Source organism: Drosophila kikkawai, chromosome 3L, assembly GCF_030179895.1.
Source record: "Drosophila kikkawai strain 14028-0561.14 chromosome 3L, DkikHiC1v2, whole genome shotgun sequence".
Classification (NCBI taxonomy): domain Eukaryota; kingdom Metazoa; phylum Arthropoda; class Insecta; order Diptera; family Drosophilidae; genus Drosophila; species Drosophila kikkawai.
This window is the reverse complement of record NC_091730.1, coordinates 15,885,524-15,903,409: the sequence shown is the minus strand read 5'-3', so window position 1 is coordinate 15,903,409 and position 17,886 is coordinate 15,885,524. Positions and strand designations below refer to the sequence as shown.

The window sequence follows — 17,886 nt, the reverse complement described above, 5'->3', positions numbered from 1 at the left end:
TATTTAACCCAGTAAATCTCACGAAAATTCCTACTCCTTTCCGCTTTCCCAGGCTCCTTCCTTACACTCTTCCCAAAAGCTAACCTAATACCATAAATCCCCTCAATTAACATTCAAGATTCCGATGCGCCCCCATCTTTGAATTAAGAATCGAAATCGGAACGGGAAATTATAATAATAATAAAAGCTGAACCCATTGAAACCCTCGAATTGTGTCACAAGGCAACACAAATTGCGCTTTGTTTGTGCTTTACCCCTTTTTTTTATCACTCATTTCGTGGGCTGCCTTTTCCGCTTTTCCGCTACCTCAATGCAAACAATAAAGAGCTCTCTTCGCTCTGCTCCCCCCGTTGAACTTGACCTTGGTGGAAATTGTGAAGTGAGCTTTTTAGCACATATCAAAACGGTTACATCTCAAGGGGGCGCACACCAAGTCTTCCCCTCTCTCTCTCACGATTGACATTGAAAATTTCGCATCTAAATTACGTGTAACAAATCGTTGGATGACGCATCTCTTTGCCCGGAGAAAGTGTAGGTACATATATACCCTCTTTATTTATATACACACTGATTTATATGTGTGTGGCATAGGGGTGGCTGCAATTACAATGCCAAATGAAACGAAAACCCACCCTCATATACGCATATACATATTGCCAAGAAAGTCAACCCCCAAAAAAAAGAAGGAATGTGGAAGAGACGGGAGAAAAGTCTGACAGCCGCAATCAAAATGGGATATAAGCCATAAAAAGCAAAGCGGCCATGTGGCTCCCCCTCGTGGTCCCAGTGAATCATCAACAGGACGACTTCCCCAGTCTGTATTTTCGACAACCTTCAAGGTCGCCGACGGGGCTAATCAGGAAGCGGAAGCGGAAGCTTTGTCCCCCCCCCCCCCTGCTCCAGCGAAAGTGATAATCAAAATAAACAGAGATTAAGGTGGCAAACATTTTTCGGCTGCTGGGTTTGGAGGGGTTTGTTGCTGTGTAACCTTGAAATGTTTTGCCTACGAAAATCGATTTGCCTTTTCCCTGGGACCGAATTCAGAGTGTGTGCCTCACAAAAGGGTTGTAATTAAGAGCGAGGGGGGAAGGGAGGGTTTTATTTTGGCACAGGTCAAGGTTGTTGTCGTCCAGGGCATTAAGTGGTACAAAGTTTAATTTTTGGGGGGTTGAGATGGCTTTGAATAATTGAGAGGAAAAGTGCTGAAAATGAAGAAGATTTTAGGAAAAGGTTGTACAATATTTCAAGGACTCTTAATACCTTAAAGGTTTCCTACTAAAAATGGGATCAAAGTAAGCGAAAAAATACAGAAAATAAAGGGGATTATAGGAAGAGGCAGGCTGCATTTAAATTTATTTGTAACCTTTTTTAAGGACTCTATCTACCCTTAAGTTTTCGTACTAAAAATCCCATTTATTCCCTGACAACTTCCTTACCCTAGTCCTCATATTTTCCCTTCAGTGTAAGCTCAAATGTGGAGCAATCCCATTGTGGGTTCGATGTAAGTAGGTGCCTCAGCTGATACATCAGCCTTGACGACGTCGAAGGGTTGCCCAAAGTCTCGCCCAAAAACACACACACACTCAAGGGGACAACAGGTAGCAAGGGAACTTTTTATGGCTCATTAGGAGGGGTAGAGGAAGTGCCGAGGGGTTGCTCTTGTTACTGTGGCTCCCTGTTGTTATTGTTTTGCTTCTTCTTCGCTTCTCCCCCAAAAATTGTGTCATAAAAAGCGAAAATGCCCCGCTGGCTTCTAGTACTTCGGATCCTACCACAAACCCAATTGGGCTAGGTCAGTCCTCCGTTTTGGGCTCATTTTGAATGTGCGTGTGGCCTGCGGTTACCCACTACCTGTTGCTCCCGAACTCGAACTCGGCTCCCGTTGTTGCCAATAACCGATGCCTTCCTCTGCATCCCCTCCCGCAAAATAAATAATCAAGAAACGCAGAGAGCCGACGGCATCGGCTCATTATGGCATCGCAGCAGCTGCCACCTGCCCCAGAGTCATCATTGTGGGCTTCCTTTTAATAAAAAACTAATAGCCCCAATTAAGTCAACATGCGTTTTGTGCCTCTTTCAACATTTTGCTTTAGTCTGGCTTTATCTTCTGTTTTGTTTCTGTTTTGCATTGTTAAAGCTCGCTAATAAAGTCAGTTCGGTGGAAAAACAGGAGTCCTGCCACTGCACTTAATGGTAGAATCGAATTAAAACAGCGCTGCAGAGGAACCTTTCAACACAGGAAGCTGGTCACAATACAAAAAATACAAAGCAAAAAAATTGATTTCAAGAAGGTTTCTTTTGAGGCTCGTAAACTGTCATCGATTTTTTATGTTTTGTTGCCAAGGAAGCTTTCATCGCCGGATTTTATGCATGTGTCTGTGGGTTTTTGCTTGTCTGTTTTTATTTGGTTTTTTGTTGTTGTGTTGTTTTTTTCTTGGTTGCCTACTTTTGGCCCCATTTTTATAGGTCGTTGGCCTTGTTTTTCGGCGGCTTCTGCTTTGAGTTTTGTCGGGGGCAACTTTAAGTCGTTTGTCTGGCTTTCTGTTGCTTTTCTAGGGGGTCCTTGAAGGATGTTTTGTGGACTTAATATGCAGACAGTGTAGGTTATGTTAATATAAATTGGAGTTATTAACTTAATTGTGATAATGAAGATGGGTAAATTTTAAAAGAATTTAAAATTGGTTTGCTCAAAAACCGTTTTCACAGATTTTACGGCTTCTTTAGGTAAATATTCTTGATAAAATTATATTAAAAGTCAGCCATTGCGAAAATTTTCCTAAAATTATTCCTTTTCCTGTATTTTCCACATTTAAACCCCCTTTTTTGTGCATTTTTCCTCCATTTCTAATCACAACTGTACCAAAGCCTCTTCCAAACGCAACTGTACCTCAATGCTCTTTTTCACTCTTGTCTTTGTATCAGTTTCAAGGGAAGAACAAAAAAACACCTCAAGAGCTCTCAAGACTCCCAACTAAATTTAGAACCCCATCTCGTAATCCCAGGGCCCCGGCCCCAGTGACATTGTCTCCATCTTTTTTCCCAGTCCCTTTGCCTCATCATTGGGGGGCTGGCACGCTCTCAACTGCAACTGTGTGACTTCTACTCGGTCTCTCCTTTAAAAATAATTGCTTCCGAAATGACAACTGCTGCTGGTGGATGCTAAAATTGTAAAGTACGCCCTGTACGCAGACGCATTTCGTTACCAGTTCCCCGATCCCGATTCCGATTGGGATCCTCAATCCGCATCCCCATCTGCATCCATCCTCCCCCAAGAGAGAGGTTGACGTTCTGGCAACATGTGTGCGCGCCTGCGCGTGCCAACAATGTAAATGCAGCCTGGCGATGGAGATGAAGATGGAAATGGGAATGGAAATGGAAATGGTGTGGTATGGCTTGGTTTTTGGGGAGAAGTACAGGCACTGGGAAAAATATTAAGCAATAAGAAAAACAAGATTTTAAAAGGCTTAAACATCTACAGCTTTCAACAACAACTTTCAAGATATATATTAAAAAGTAAGAGAACAGATGGAGAGATTTTTTGTTTATATTGTACTTTCAAAGAAATTCTAGTAAAAAGTTTCTAGATTTAGTCGGCTGGTGATACTCTTCAGAAATACCCATATTTTTAGATATAAAAATACCTAAGATTTTCTACATTTTATTTATATATTTTGTTTATAATTTTCGAGTATTATTTAAAGCGTATTTTAAGTCTCCCATTTAATACCCTCATTTTCTCTCCGTGTCTGTGATGGCGTCGCTTATTTACCGTTAAGTCGCCGCGGCTGTCAATCAGCCGCCAAAAAGACTCAGCCACAAGGCAGACAAGGGCATTCCACAGGCACTCCTGCGAAGCTGTCTGGATGCGTTTTCTCGATCTTGAACTGGGGCCCATATGTCGTCTCTCTGCCTCCCTCGCCTCATTCTTCCCAAGCATTTTCGATCTATTTTTAGCGAAAACTGTTGGGGCCAGGCACTGCACGCCTGCGCACACACACGCAACTACCCTCAATTTCCACATTTTCACATTTAATTTTCCAACTTTACCGTTCGTTCACTCACTTTCCCAGCACTTGGCATTAATGGTTCTTCTGAGAGACCCAAGACCGAGTCTCAGGCTCTTCCATACTCCGGCTCTGATGATATTTATGACTTTGTGCCGGAAATAGACTAGGGATTTTGGGTTTACATAAGTAAGAAGCGACTTTCGAGGTAGCCTTTTTCATGCCTATTGGAATTATCTATGGTTTGGATTTCGTTCGATCTATATAGACAGGGAAGCATATGGATGAAAAGTAATTTAATATGGCAGCCGGTTCCTTGTAGTTAACCTCTACAAATGTCATTAGTCTTAGTTCTTCTCAGTTCAGTGATTTTAAGAGAAGAAAACTAATTTTTGGTTGGGGATAGCATTGGAATGTGAATTTTTTTTATACAGATTTGAATATTTTAGCAATGCATCTGTACTTGTATAGCATCTTTTATTATTAATAAAGGGTCTTAAAATTTTTTTGGTTTTCCCTCAAAAAATAATGGGTAATTCTTAAATTGTTTTTATATTAATTACAGGTTAATTTAAGGTTAAAAAACAACTTTCTTTTATAAATCTATTTGATTTGTAAATGTAAAATAAAATTAATCATAGTTTTGTGAAAATTTTAACATTTATACTTTTTGCGCTATGCGATCAAGAGATAAAAAATTATTATTATTTTGGTTTAAAATTGACGTTTTCCAAGGACATTAAAAATATTTTTCCCAGTGAAAAGTAAGCAGTTCGTAAGCAGTTCGGCTAAGCAGTTCGAAACATATTCTAGTTGGAGTACGCACTGCTTTACAGCGCGGACACGAACCTACACATACAGCGTACTCTAGCGGATGACTGTTTGACTTTAGTGGCTTGCGTCTTGGCTTTGTTGGAGAAAGCAGTTCGTTTCCGTTCCTATCGATACACGTCGATATATATATCGATAAGCGTCGATATATATTGTTAAGCGTCGATAGATTTCGTGAAAGATAAACTAAGTGTTTTTGCTCGGGGTTTTTTCTCTAATGCGATTCGGTTTAAAAACGTAAACAATAACAAGGATCGCAGTTTCTTTTGCTTAAAAATAAATAAGGCAAGAGCTTAAATTAAGGCCATTTACTAAAAATAGTTGATATAATGTATTCAATTCCTGGTTTTTCCTTTCAGATTGTTTATGGAGCCGATGGTCAGCCCGTTCGCCCAGACTCGAAGCGCGGCCGCGGCAAGGGAAAGTCATCTGCCACCGGCAATGGAGCGGGAAGCGCCACAGGTATCGCCGCCGGCAATGGGACACCAACAACTGGGGTAAGTGACGACCATCCACTTGACTTTATTGCCAGCCTCGTTCTCGTCCTCGTCCCTCTCCGCATTTTATTTTATTCATGGGAAATAATTAAGTCACGCGACGGCACTCGCAGACAGTCTGTCTGCGGCCGAGAGGGATTTCCCACAAGCCCAAGCCCGGCTACAGAAAGCGAAACCCAAACCCCAGATTCCGTATTCCGGATCCCCAAGACCAGACCCCCAACGACAGGGACCGGGACCCCATGGCTTGCCCTTTTTTTTTGTGCGCGCGACATGCCAGAGCCACATTTTCCACGTCATCACGCCCGTCGCCACTTGCTTTGTTTTTGCCAAGGCAGGGGTACACTGGGGAGAAATACTAGGTTGAATGGACATTTAAATATTTTATTAGGAGTGGAATTTCAAGGATAGAGATTTATTTTCTTAAGACTTTATGGAAAATATTTAAAATGAAATTAAACAAAGTCAGATATATATTTCAAGGTATTTTTTAAGCTCTCCCGTTTATATAAATTTTTAAAGAAATATATTTTAAGAATATATGAATATATATGAATATTTATCCCAGGTAAAGTCCTACTTTTCCCTCTCAAATTTATTCCCTGTGCATTGTTCGTCATCGGCTTCCCCGAGATGCCAACCCAAACCCAGTCTCTGTCCCAATCTCATCCCCAGACCCAGGGCATCCAGACATCCAGACATAATCTCCGCCGCAGGCCACCAACCGCACGTACATACATAGCTGGGGGTCACCACCATAAAAATCTGCCAGCAAAAAAAGAAACGAGAAAAATAACAGACAAAGTTGTGCCTGCTCAGTGACTGGTGACTGGTGCCGGCAGCCTGCTGCCTGCTGCCGGGTGCCGTGATGACTTGCTCAAAGGAAGGCCAGGCCAGGCGAGGCCACTTGTGTTATGCCAGAGGATGTGGCAGCCACAAGCCGCACGTAGCAGCGCCAGATACCCGAGCCAAAGCGAACCCAGACCCAGGCCATGAGACAGACCCATAGTCAGAGTCAAAGCCAGGAGCCAGAGACCAGCAGCAGCAGCAGAAGCAGCTACTTATTGTTGCCAAGAGACTGGGTCTCGGTCTCCGCGCCGCCCTTTTGAGTCTTGCGTTTTGGGTCTGGGAAAGCCAGGGAAACCCGGGAAATTGCCACCGGCTGCCAGTGACTTTGACCTTTTGCGGATGCGGCCAGAGGGGATTTCCCTTTCAGCAGCACGCAGGCCATCCCAGCTCCGTGTCAGGGCCACGTCTCCACATCGCCAGCTATCCCCAGCTCGATGTCATTGGGATTTCAAGGTCGGGACATCGTAAAAACTTGACACAAGCTAATACACTCTGTGTGAATGTGAATGAATGCCACTTAATACAGTGAATGACATAGGCAAAAGGGTCTAGGGTTTTATTATAGAGACCTTCCCCAAAAACCACAAATATGACAGGGATTTAACAGGAATTCTAGAAGCTGAAGGTTGAGATAGGAATGCTTAGTCATTATTTGGTGGAATTTTTTGGAGATATTTCTTATTAAAGAGATTTTCTATCTGAAAATTAAAATATTACCCAGCTATTTACATATTAAATTTAATTTATGACTAAAAGCCAAGGCAATCTCCCACTTTATGAGTCTCTGTTAGCTTCTGCTTCAATAATGGAATAAACTCCACTTTTCCACTTTCCTTTGGTGTTAGCTCCTCCATCTAGCTCATCACTCAAGTCACTTCATGAACGCCTGCCATCCCACACTGGCTTCTCTCATCCGTTGCCAGCGATTTGTTTGGCAAGCGAAACTTGTGGCAACATCTGCGACTCTTGAGGAGGTACTCGCCATGCCAAATGAGGCGTTGATTATGTTGTCACAACCACTGGGAAGGCGGGTGACTCCCTGTTGTGCCACACACACACATATAGAACTTGAGGACTCCTTGTCGACCCATAAAAAGACACATCCTCTTAGCCAGCTGCATCACGCGTGGCTCCTTTTAGCCATAAAATCAGCCACGCAACAGGTTGCTGTCTGGGTGTCTGAGTGTCTGATTCCTGGCTGGTAAGACGATGAAGCAGGAAAAACCCCTCGGGTTGGTGGGCTCCACAGGAGCCTTCCTTCAAGTTTTCCGCCAGAATCTCTGTGCTTGCAACACTTGCAAAGTTTTCCCCTTCAGTGGGGAAAGTGAAGTGCACTGAAGTTGGTTCTTTCTCTTTTTTTTTCGATGGTATTTGGTGGCCCAGTGACACGGAGGACACAGAACCCGGGACACGGCAACAGAAACACGGCTACTGCTCTATTTTTTGTTGCTGTTGTTGTTTTTGGGCGGAAAATTCAGGTCGCGGTGCAGTGCCAGGAACTAAAAATAAAAAAAGAAGGAAGAGGAGAGAAATTAACAGCGTAGCTGGGTAAAGGAAAATCCATTGGCATTGCGGCACGGGATTTGCCAAGGACGAGCTTGCCACGGTCAGGGGCATATCCATGGCATCCACTCTGAACTGCATGACTCTCCACGCCAATTCCCTACGAGCCTCGGCCCCATCCGCGCTTTTCTCGCTGAAAAACTCCCCTGGCGGCACACTTTGACGCCTGCATTGCGGCCATGGGCAATCGCATCCCATGCACTGGAAATAATTTGGTATACATAACTGATAATATCGTTTAAAAAATGTATGATAAAAGGTTTATAAAATGAACATTACAGAACCTCTAAAATTTAACGAGGAATATTTTTCAAGTGGAGTTATTTGTAATCTAAAAATATTTGTAAAAAAATATTTATTATTAAGTTATATATTTTCCCCCTAAATTGACTTATCCCTTATTGTTTCCTGTGCACCTGTTGGCCTTCATGTTCATGTTTGCATGCAGTTACCAACATTTTTTGGGCCAGAGCAGCCAGCCAGCCAGCCTGCCATCCAGCCAGTTGGCCATTGTTCAGCTCCGTTTCAGTGCTGTTCAGTTCTGGCCGGGTCGGATTGGGTCGCGTTGTGTTGAGTCGGGTTTTTGGCTTTGATGACCTCGCCTCGCCTAGTCGCAGTTGCAGTCACAGCTCCAGGCCACAGTCGGCCACAGACCCGTGTCCGCCAGTCTATGTCAGGCCAGGGACTCTGTAGTCCGGGTCGGCGGCGGCCCTGTCCTTTGGCCAAAAGGCAATGACAGCGACAACAACTTGTTGCACTTTCCCTGCTCCTGCCTCTCCTCTTTTTTTCTTGTTTTTTATGCCCTTGCAGGGTATTAAAATTTTTGTTAGAAGTTTGCAACGCAGTGAAGGAGTCATTTTCGACCACATAAAACATATATATTCTTGATTAGCATCAACAACCATCATATCAAAACTTTCCAAACTAAATTTGGTGCTTTTTTGACAGAGTTATGATCTATTTTTGATTCGATGCTACGATCCTAAGACAAACTGGAAGGTATACAAATTTCGGCTTCCATAAGTTCGTTTCCTTAATTTTTTTTTTTTTCTTTATTTTCCTCTTTTGACTGCAAATCTGCATACAGTAGATTGGATTTATACAGAATGCGGCTGAAGTTTGTCATCCAAAAGCCAACACTAGGCTGCAGGATAAGGGTTTTCTCTTTGACAGACAGAAGGTGTGGGGATTATAGATCGAAATATATAAATATGTAAGGGATATAGTCTTGTTTTTCGGGTATTTTAGTTTATAGTTATAAATATGAATACTTTATAAATTATTTAATAATTTTTAGGAATTACAAAATTTACTAAACCTTTGAAAATATTTACCTAAAATATATTTCAAGCTTACAAAAATTTTAAAAATATATTTTACACATAGATTTATGTATTATAAGCAACAGTTTTTATATTTATAAAAATTATAGTGCTTTTTTGGCATCATTTAATACAAACTTTTTCTTTTCAAAGGAAAAACATTCTATATTTTTAAGACTTTTAACTTTAAATACATAATAATCATCAGATTATTCCAATTTTAATAATTCATTACTTTAAATCCTTCCTTAACCCTGTTGCCTGGTGTCTTGACACATAGCAGCTGCATTTTTTGTTGCAAAAAACACAACCCCGTCGTTGCCAATGAATGAACCACCCACGACTCTGGTTTCGCTGGGAATGGGGCCATCCTCTGGCCACCAGGGTACACTCGGTACAACGACCATAGCCAGTGGCAATTAGTCAACACATGGCAGCAAGGCAGCGGCAGCAAGCCGGCGATGCAATCAGCCTGTCACAATGTTTGGACATGGTTGTGGCACGCAAGAGGGGGTCGGCATGGCTCCAAGTTGCAACTTCAACTGCCAGGGGAGCCGACACCAGAGCCACTTCACTTCACTTAGCGTCTAATTAGGCGGCGCCTGCTGAAAAGCCGCTCAACGACTTGTTCCCCTCTTACCGAAGGCTTTAAGACACTTTAAGACTTTGACTTTGACTTTGGCCACACCTCCGCCGCTTGGCCTGGCCATCGCTCAAAAAAGGCCAAAAGACGGTACAGAAGTTGCACTGCAGCCCGGCAGACATAATCGTAAATGCCAAGATGTCGGCGCCAAGTCGGCTGGCGAATGCTACCTCAGTGGCACAGAGTACCACCAACCGTGACAGCGGCAGCAACAGGCAGCAGCCAACATCCACACGAAGGGGGACTGGGATCCGGACTGGGACTGGGACTGCGACTGGGACTGGGACTCCTACGTGCGATGGCGATACAAGAGAGCTTACAAAACAGCTCGTAAAAAACAGACCCACAAGCAGCAGCAACAGCAGCAGCAGGCGGCAGTCAGACAATTTGTCGTCCAACTGTCCGCATTGGAGGCACCAACGAGCAACGAGCAACACCAGCAACAGACACAGCAGCAGCAGCAACACTTGCTGCACAGCAAAAAATAACCATGAATATCCCACGGTTATTAAGAAACAACTTTGAATAAGGCAGGCAAAGAAAATATACAAAGATTGAGTGGGAAAAATAAATAGAAACAAACATTCTGTTCCCAGGAAAAACCTATTTCTCTCCTTGAAAATGTAACTAAATACCCCTTAATAAATTTCTCTCAGTGTCCCTGGCCTGATGTCCCAAACTGTAAGAGGAGCCCCGGCGACAGGGCGACTTTTGGCACACGCAGCACGTGAGCCCGTCGTCGTTGTCGTCGTCCGGCATCCGCAGAGTAAAGGCAACCTGTCTGCGGTTGCTGCCGCTTCTGCCACTTGGCTGTCTTTATTTCTTATATTTTCTCCCCGCTTATGAGAGACGGCGAATGGGACCGGGATCCGGATCCCATTGCCATTCGCAGTCCGTGTGGGTCTTAAGTCGAACAATGAAAGCGCTGAAAGCGAGCCACGCAACCTGCAACAGTTGCTGTCGTTGCCGTTGCCACTGCCACTGCCACCGAACGGGACACGCCTGCGGCACCTTCATTGAAACCCAAGCCAAGGGAAAAAAATACAGCCACAACAGCAACAAAAAATAGAAATAAATAAAAAAAAAACAGACCAGGGAAGTGGAAAAGCAGGGAAGACCAACGACAGGCAGTTCAATGTCAAGGTCGCTGCTGCCGCTGCTGCGGCTTTGGGTCAAGGTCGCCTTGTTTGGCCATAAAAAAGAACGCCCCCTGAAAAGGGATACAAAACGCCTTGCCTCGTCTAATAATAAAAAGGTCAATGGGCTTAATTTAACCCTTTTCGTCGCCGGGTTGATGTCCTGCCGTCCTGCGTCGTCCTTCACGCCACGCGCTGCCACTTGACCCTTTTGCCGACACTGTTGCTGTTTTCGTTACCCGGCACAAAACATCCTTGAGTCAGTCAACCTAAAAAAAAAGGTCCTTGCCATCCGCATCCGTATCCGCATCCTTTTCGGTGTCGTCAACCTTTTGTGACTCGTAACTTTGTGTTCTCTCCTCTTTTGCCTTTGCCGTTGCGTTGCCCTTTTATCAACTGTTGCTCGAGGGCGGCATTTGCATGTCCTTTTTGGGCGTCCCGGGGATATCCCCTTTTTCGGGCCAGACAAGTCTGCCGAGCGTCTGACAAGTCGTCCTCCGTAGAAAAGGTTTCCTTTTTGGCTGCACAGTTGATTGACCTTCTGGCCCGGGCAGCAAAGAAAAAGTTCAACGGAATTTAGCTTGACATTTTCCTCGGCTTCTTAGCTTCCATTTTTCTTATTTTCATTTTTAATTAGTTGAGGAAAATTCCAGCACTGGGAAAAGTGAGGAATACATGTTTGGTTAATGGTTATAAAAAGATTAATATATATTTATATTTTATCTAGTTAGAAATATAACTAATAAAGGTCTTGAAATTACAAGAAATTAAATAGGAACTTTATTCTGGGAGCTAGAAAATATTAAAATTTATATGCTGTCTTAGATTTAAATATATTTAAAGGTCATAAATAAATAATAAATAAATTTATATATTATTTTATATGTTAAGGCCTCAAAAAATTCGTAAAAATTATATATAAATAATATTTTTTTATATTTAAAGTCTAATTTTATTTATCTTAAATTTACTTAGAAACTTGTGTATAAATTCCAAAACTATTTTTTTCCAATATCCTTGGAGCTTTCTAGATTTATTTCCTGCAATTTAAATGCCAGTGTGTGTGTGTGTCTTCAGCTTTTGCCAAGGAAAAACTTCAACTCAATTTGCAAGTTCAATTTTCGTTAATTTTTCTGTTTGACTTGTCTTTTTGCGTAATTAATTTTCTTTGCTGGCAACAATGAAATTTACAACTTTTAACGCACACACAGAAGCACACGGAGATACACAGAGGCAGTTGCCAACAAAGCCGAGCACTTCCGTTTCCTGCACACACACACACACACACGCACACAGAGGCAGGAGACTTACAAAGGCTAAATTGCTGCAATAAATTTGAAATTCAATTTAAAATGAACATAAATTGCTTCAACTTTCGAAGCTTGTCATTTTTAAAAAACATTTTTCAACTAACACTGGCGGGTACACACACATAAATCGCATTAAGCGCTTTAAGGCACAAAATACTGCCATAAAAATCGTTTGCTCGTTAATTTCTTCTTCTCTGTGTGTGTGCCGTCGTTCTTCTTTTTTGTTTTCTATTTTTTTCTTGTTTTTGTTTTTGTTTACTGCCTTCTTGTGTCTTACGACCCAGCCACACCCCATTTTCCCCCGCATTTCGCATGGCTTTCCACCAACTTCATGGTCCGTACATAATGGCAGCTTCGGATTCAGCTTCCTCCTCCTCTATATATACACTTGATAAATGTGCATGGCAGCTATATTCGCACACACAAAACCGAATACATAGCACTACGTACAGTTCAAGATATATGTATATATATGCGAATGCGTATATATATTGTACATGTATATATACATATATATAGCTATATTGGACAAAAAGTAAGCAAAGAAAATGAAGGCAAAACACTGGCAAGAAAATTGAACTCAATTGATACCCAGGAGGCATTGTGATACCAAATGAGGTTCAGTTTTATGTTGGGTATTATGGGAATTTTAAAAAAGAGTTTTTTTTAAGTGTAGAAATTGGTTAAAAATCTATTTAAAATATTCTTTTAGACTTGAAAGGTTATAAAAAATCATTTTAAGGTTTTGGAAAGTGAAAACTACCCCTTACTTTATTCACTGCTTATCTTTCAGTTGAAAACTAATTTTAAAAATATTTATATTTAAATAATTCATTACTATTTGAGCATACCCTTTCTTCTAACCAATTTCCAAAAAAAGGGTATTCCGCAAGTTGTAGATGGAAATGGAGGTGGCGATGGCAATGCCAGAGCAGTAAAGCTTTTCAATTGCCACCCCCAACACAAATGCGCGTCTATAATGCCTTATATAAACCAACTCTCTCTCTCTCTTGCTCTTTGCCAACCCCTCCCATGTGTGTATGTGTGTGTGTGTTTGTGTATCTGTGTGTGTGTCTGTCTGAGTGCTCGGTGCTTTGGTGGTGTTGAGGTTGGGTGGTTTTTTGCGAGGTGGGGTGGGTTGGGGCAGTCGCTCGCTTTAATTTTGGCATGCATTAAGTACGCTCCTGGGGGTTGTTTCCCCGTTATTATTCCATGGATATTTTTACTTTTCTCCGTATTTCATTTGCTTTTATTTTTATTTATTTGGACTCTCCCCTCTCTCTCCCTCGCCTTGCATTTGCCGCGTAGCTTTAAATTTTTCATTGCCTACTTAGGCGGGCATTTGGCTAATTGCTCGACCACATTTGATGTTGGCCAATAAGTGCATGGTCTCCGAAAACACATGTGCACACTCGGATTAGATGTTTCTTAAAGAAAATATGGCTTGAGAAATTAAGAAAAAGGTTTTTCGATTTTTTAAGTATTTTCTAAGCCAGGGAAATAGATTTATCTAAGGGAGATATCATGACTCCAAGGCATTTTTGTTAGTCAAAGTGTATTTAAACTAATTTATACCTTAAAAAATAGTTACAAAGCTTACTAAAGGTTTTTAAAAATTAAAAAATATACTTAAAACCTTATTAAAAATATATAAAAATAATAAATGGTGGATTGAAATATTTTCTCTATCTATTCAAAGACCTCTATTTTTTTCCTAAGTGCAGGATCTAGCCTTCTACTCACATGTGAAGTCTGCCAGACAGACACTCACTCACACACACACACACACCCACTGAGGAAGACTGGCTTTTGTCTGCGATTAGTTGCAACCCTTAAAATGGCTGCATTGCTCATACGACCCGTTGAACGTGGTACGTTTTTGCCGGCCATTCCGCCTCGCCTCGCCATTTTGCCCCGTCTGCGTCTTGTGGCGAAGTCAACTTTTTGTGCAGACACATACATACCGCAACTAATTTCCTTTGTTTTTCAATATTCCGTCCGAGTCTCTCTCTTTGTCCTGCGGCGCTCGCTCGCTCGCTTGGTCGCTCCGAAAATTCGACGAAGCTGCCAAAACGGTCATAGACATCATTGAAAATTCCGGAAGAAAGGCGGCAGGGGGGCTGAAATCTGTCTAGTCTGGACTGGCTCGTCTGCTGTCTAATGCACATTTGATGGCATTCGCTAATTGCTTGATTAGCAATGCGGTTCCCACGCCCCCACACCCTCTCTCCCGGTTCAAGTCCAAGTCCAAGGGTTGGTTGCTCTGCTGGAAACTTCAAACGATTCTTCAGCGTTGATAATCCCTGCCCGAGTCGAACATAAATTATAATTAATAAAGGCAACGAACACGAACACACGCAGGAATCGGTCGGAGATGAGGATAAAGATGCACGCCCCGAGATCACGACCCAAAAGGGCGTGACTGCGAAAAAAACGAGGCAATATTGGAAGGGAAAGCAAAAGGGTAGGGTGTGGAGCCATAAAAAAATAAATTAAACATCAAGGCCAATATCAGCATGATCTGCAAATATAGAGAAATACTAAAGGCAGACAAGAAACAATTAAGAAAAGGGAAATAAGAGCTAAAAGTTTTAAACAATTACAACAAAAGGGTAATAAAAGAAACTTAAATAAGAAATTAAGAAGAAATCAAAGGCAATTAAAATAAGCAGAATAAGCAGGTGTTCTTAAAATATAACAAAGCAAACCCCAAGATCTCTATTCAAACTAAACAAAAAAGTATTCCCCATTTTTGTCCCGCATTAAATTTTATTTTTCTTCAGCTGCTTCCCAGCTTCGATCTCCAATTCTTCTACCTTTTTTTTTTTAACTTTTTCTGCCACAAAGCAAACTTAAAAACAAAAAACAAGAAAACCAAGCATTCGAGGCAAAAAGTAGACGCTGAAAAAGCTGAGAAGTGAACACATAAATTACAGACAAGCGAACTGCAACAAGAAAAAGGGAAAAAGCTGAAGTTGAAGTTGAAGAAGATGAAAAAAGCCAGGCACAACATGGAAAAATGAAAATGATAAATTGCAAACTGCACATAATTATGCAATTAAAGTTCGACGTTGTGTAGTGTACGTTGTACGCATTCCTCTCTGCTGTAGTTGTTATTATTTTTATTGCCGGGGCTGGACTGGACGACGAGAACTTGTGGCAAAACAAAAAATTAAAAACCAGGAAAATAGTTTACAACAACAAGATCAAGAAAAAAAGAGCAAAGAAAATCCGCATAAATAAGGGAGCAACAAACGAAACGAAACGAAACTTACTGGACTTTTGCCGATTGTTTTACCACTGATGTTTTTTGTCTTGCGGTTTGCACCAAATGTAAGCCAGTCATTTAAACAAAAAAATAAAAAGGAAAACTTTTTCTTTGGCCCACAAGAAATCTACTTTCAGCAGATGAATCGTGGGAAAACTTGAAAATAAATGCAAGACTAATTAAAATAGTGGTACAAGGTTCTTGGGGGGAAAATATTTTAAACTGAGAAAGTAGTAAGATTTTTTTTAGGTAATTGAAATTCTTAAAAAATAAGAAAAATTTATTTGGGCTATAATTAGTTTACTTAATAAAGTAAAAATATTTCTAATGTGTTTTTAAAATGTTCAACAAATATTTAGGTCCTTAAATAGTCCTTTCAAAATATATTGTTTTCAAAAACCCAAAGTCTTGCCAGTTAAAAGTTTCCCAAAATGTATTACAAAAACCTCCAAATATTCCCCATTTTTCCGCTTTAATCTTCAGAAATTAAATTACATTTCAACAGCAATAAAAAGAAAAAAAAAAAAACAAAAATAAAATGTGTCCAACATTATTCACAGTCAATGGAGGCCAAATGTAAAGTCCTCCCGGCGAAATCGCATTAATGCATAAAAACACCACAGAAATTCATTTAATGCTGAATTATTTCTACTTTATCCGCTACGCATACACACACACACACACACACAAGTGCAAAGTGTTGGGAAAATGGAAAGAAAACTACGAATATTTTTCGTATGCACGCCCAATTTAAAATTAATTGCCAGACACACAAAGAACACTGATGACAAGGGAAAACTGAACGGGGGGAAAAATGGGCGAGGAAAATGGGTGGGGAAAAGAGAATGGGAGGAAGTAGTTACTAGTGTGTGTGTGTGTGCTGGAAAGTCCTGACTGTGCACTGAAGTATGCATGCAGAAAATTAAAATTAATAATTTATATGCTTAACAACACGAAAAGGAGAAGCCCCAGCAGCAGCAGCAGACACAAGACGTCGATGCACGAAAATAAATACAAATATATATGTAAAGACAATATTAAAAATAAAAAAAATGTCAAAAGTAAATTCATTAAACGAAAATCCTCACTAAAAATAAAAATGCCACAGCACCGAACCAACAGAAAACAGAAAACAAACATATTAAAAAATTATTTTTCATAATTGAGCAGCGGCAAAAGGCGACCGGCAGGCAGGCAGGCAGCTGTCCTTTTTCAGTCCAAATAAGGGCGTTGACTAAAGGACGGGGGGAGGGGCCTTCGCGGTGGAGTTAAGTGCAAGGAAAAACGTTCAGTAAATTGCAGTAAATTACAGGGCCATAATGCCAAAAGGAGGCGTGGCCTGGGAGGTGGAACCCCCAGTGCTGGTCGCCAGATTGACAAGTTCTTTAAGAAAACATCCAAAGGCGGCTGTTAAATAAATCTGTTTACTTAAAAATTATTACTCAATTGATGGGGTTTTCAGGAGTTGATTTTACATTTTTAGTCTGGAAATTACTAACATTTTAAAATAAATTACAGCATTAAAGTTAATTAAAGAGAGCGTTGTGTGTTATTACATTCGTAATGTAAAGTTTTATTATAGCGATATTTTAGGGAATTATCTGACATAAAGACTAAAATATAATGTAATTTTTTTATTCGAAAATTGTACTCTTCTTTCAAAGAATTTATGGAATTTTATTTCCTATATTATTATTATTATTACCTATTTATTATATTTCTAAGAATTGAGTTCAAATTCCCCAGAATTTCATTAAAATCCCCTTAAAAAATATTTGAAAAATATAAAAAAAAACATTTACTACCCCTTAAATTTTTGTAAAATTTCGAATTATTATTCAATTGAATATAAAAGATTTTTAAATTCAAATTCCTACCAAAATAAATCAAATTCTTCAAAAGAAATCATATCAAATATTTTTTTTAACGAATTAAACGCTATGAAGACATCCCATTTCTTGTGCATTTTCTGACTCATAAATATTGAAATTTTGCCAGCGAATTTGCTCCATTTAAAATGTTCTTTAATACATGACTGAGTTCTTGGTAAAGATTCTAATCATTTTTCTTTATGGAGGGTGAAGGAAGCCCTCAAACCGCAGTCTGAATAAACAAATGCTTTTTGTATTTTCCTGAAGCCAACTTTTTGGCCCAACGTTTTGTCATTAACATTAACATCAAGAAGACCTTCAAACAACCCTTTTAGCCACCCAAAAAAAAAAAAAAAAGAATATGCCGCATTTCATTTGCTTAAAATTCCCATTCACTTCAAAAAAGGAAAATTTGAATATTTTGCATATTTTATGGGTGGAATATTTTTTAGCTGTTTATTTTATTTCTGGTTTCTGCATTTTGCATTAAAGAAAATTGCTGGCCACTTTTTTTTTGTGCCAGAAATTACAGCAGCGGCTAATAATAAAAAATATAAATAAAAAGAAAATAATGCTGTATGGCAGGGCCATA

At 40.4% G+C, this 17,886-nt stretch overlaps 1 protein-coding gene across 4 annotated transcripts in view; it reads left to right on the top strand.

Moving 5' to 3' along the window:
* The window catches only part of Tet (Ten-Eleven Translocation (TET) family protein), a 108,780-nt gene that overhangs the window by 18,915 nt on the left and 71,979 nt on the right, over positions 1–17,886 (top strand). For all 4 annotated transcript variants that reach the window (XM_070286041.1, XM_070286040.1, XM_017167342.3 and 1 more), the window contains one exon: positions 5,195–5,332. In XM_070286041.1, the coding sequence (XP_070142142.1) occupies positions 5,195–5,332 (138 nt within the window). The remainder of the gene's footprint in view (positions 1–5,194; positions 5,333–17,886) is intronic.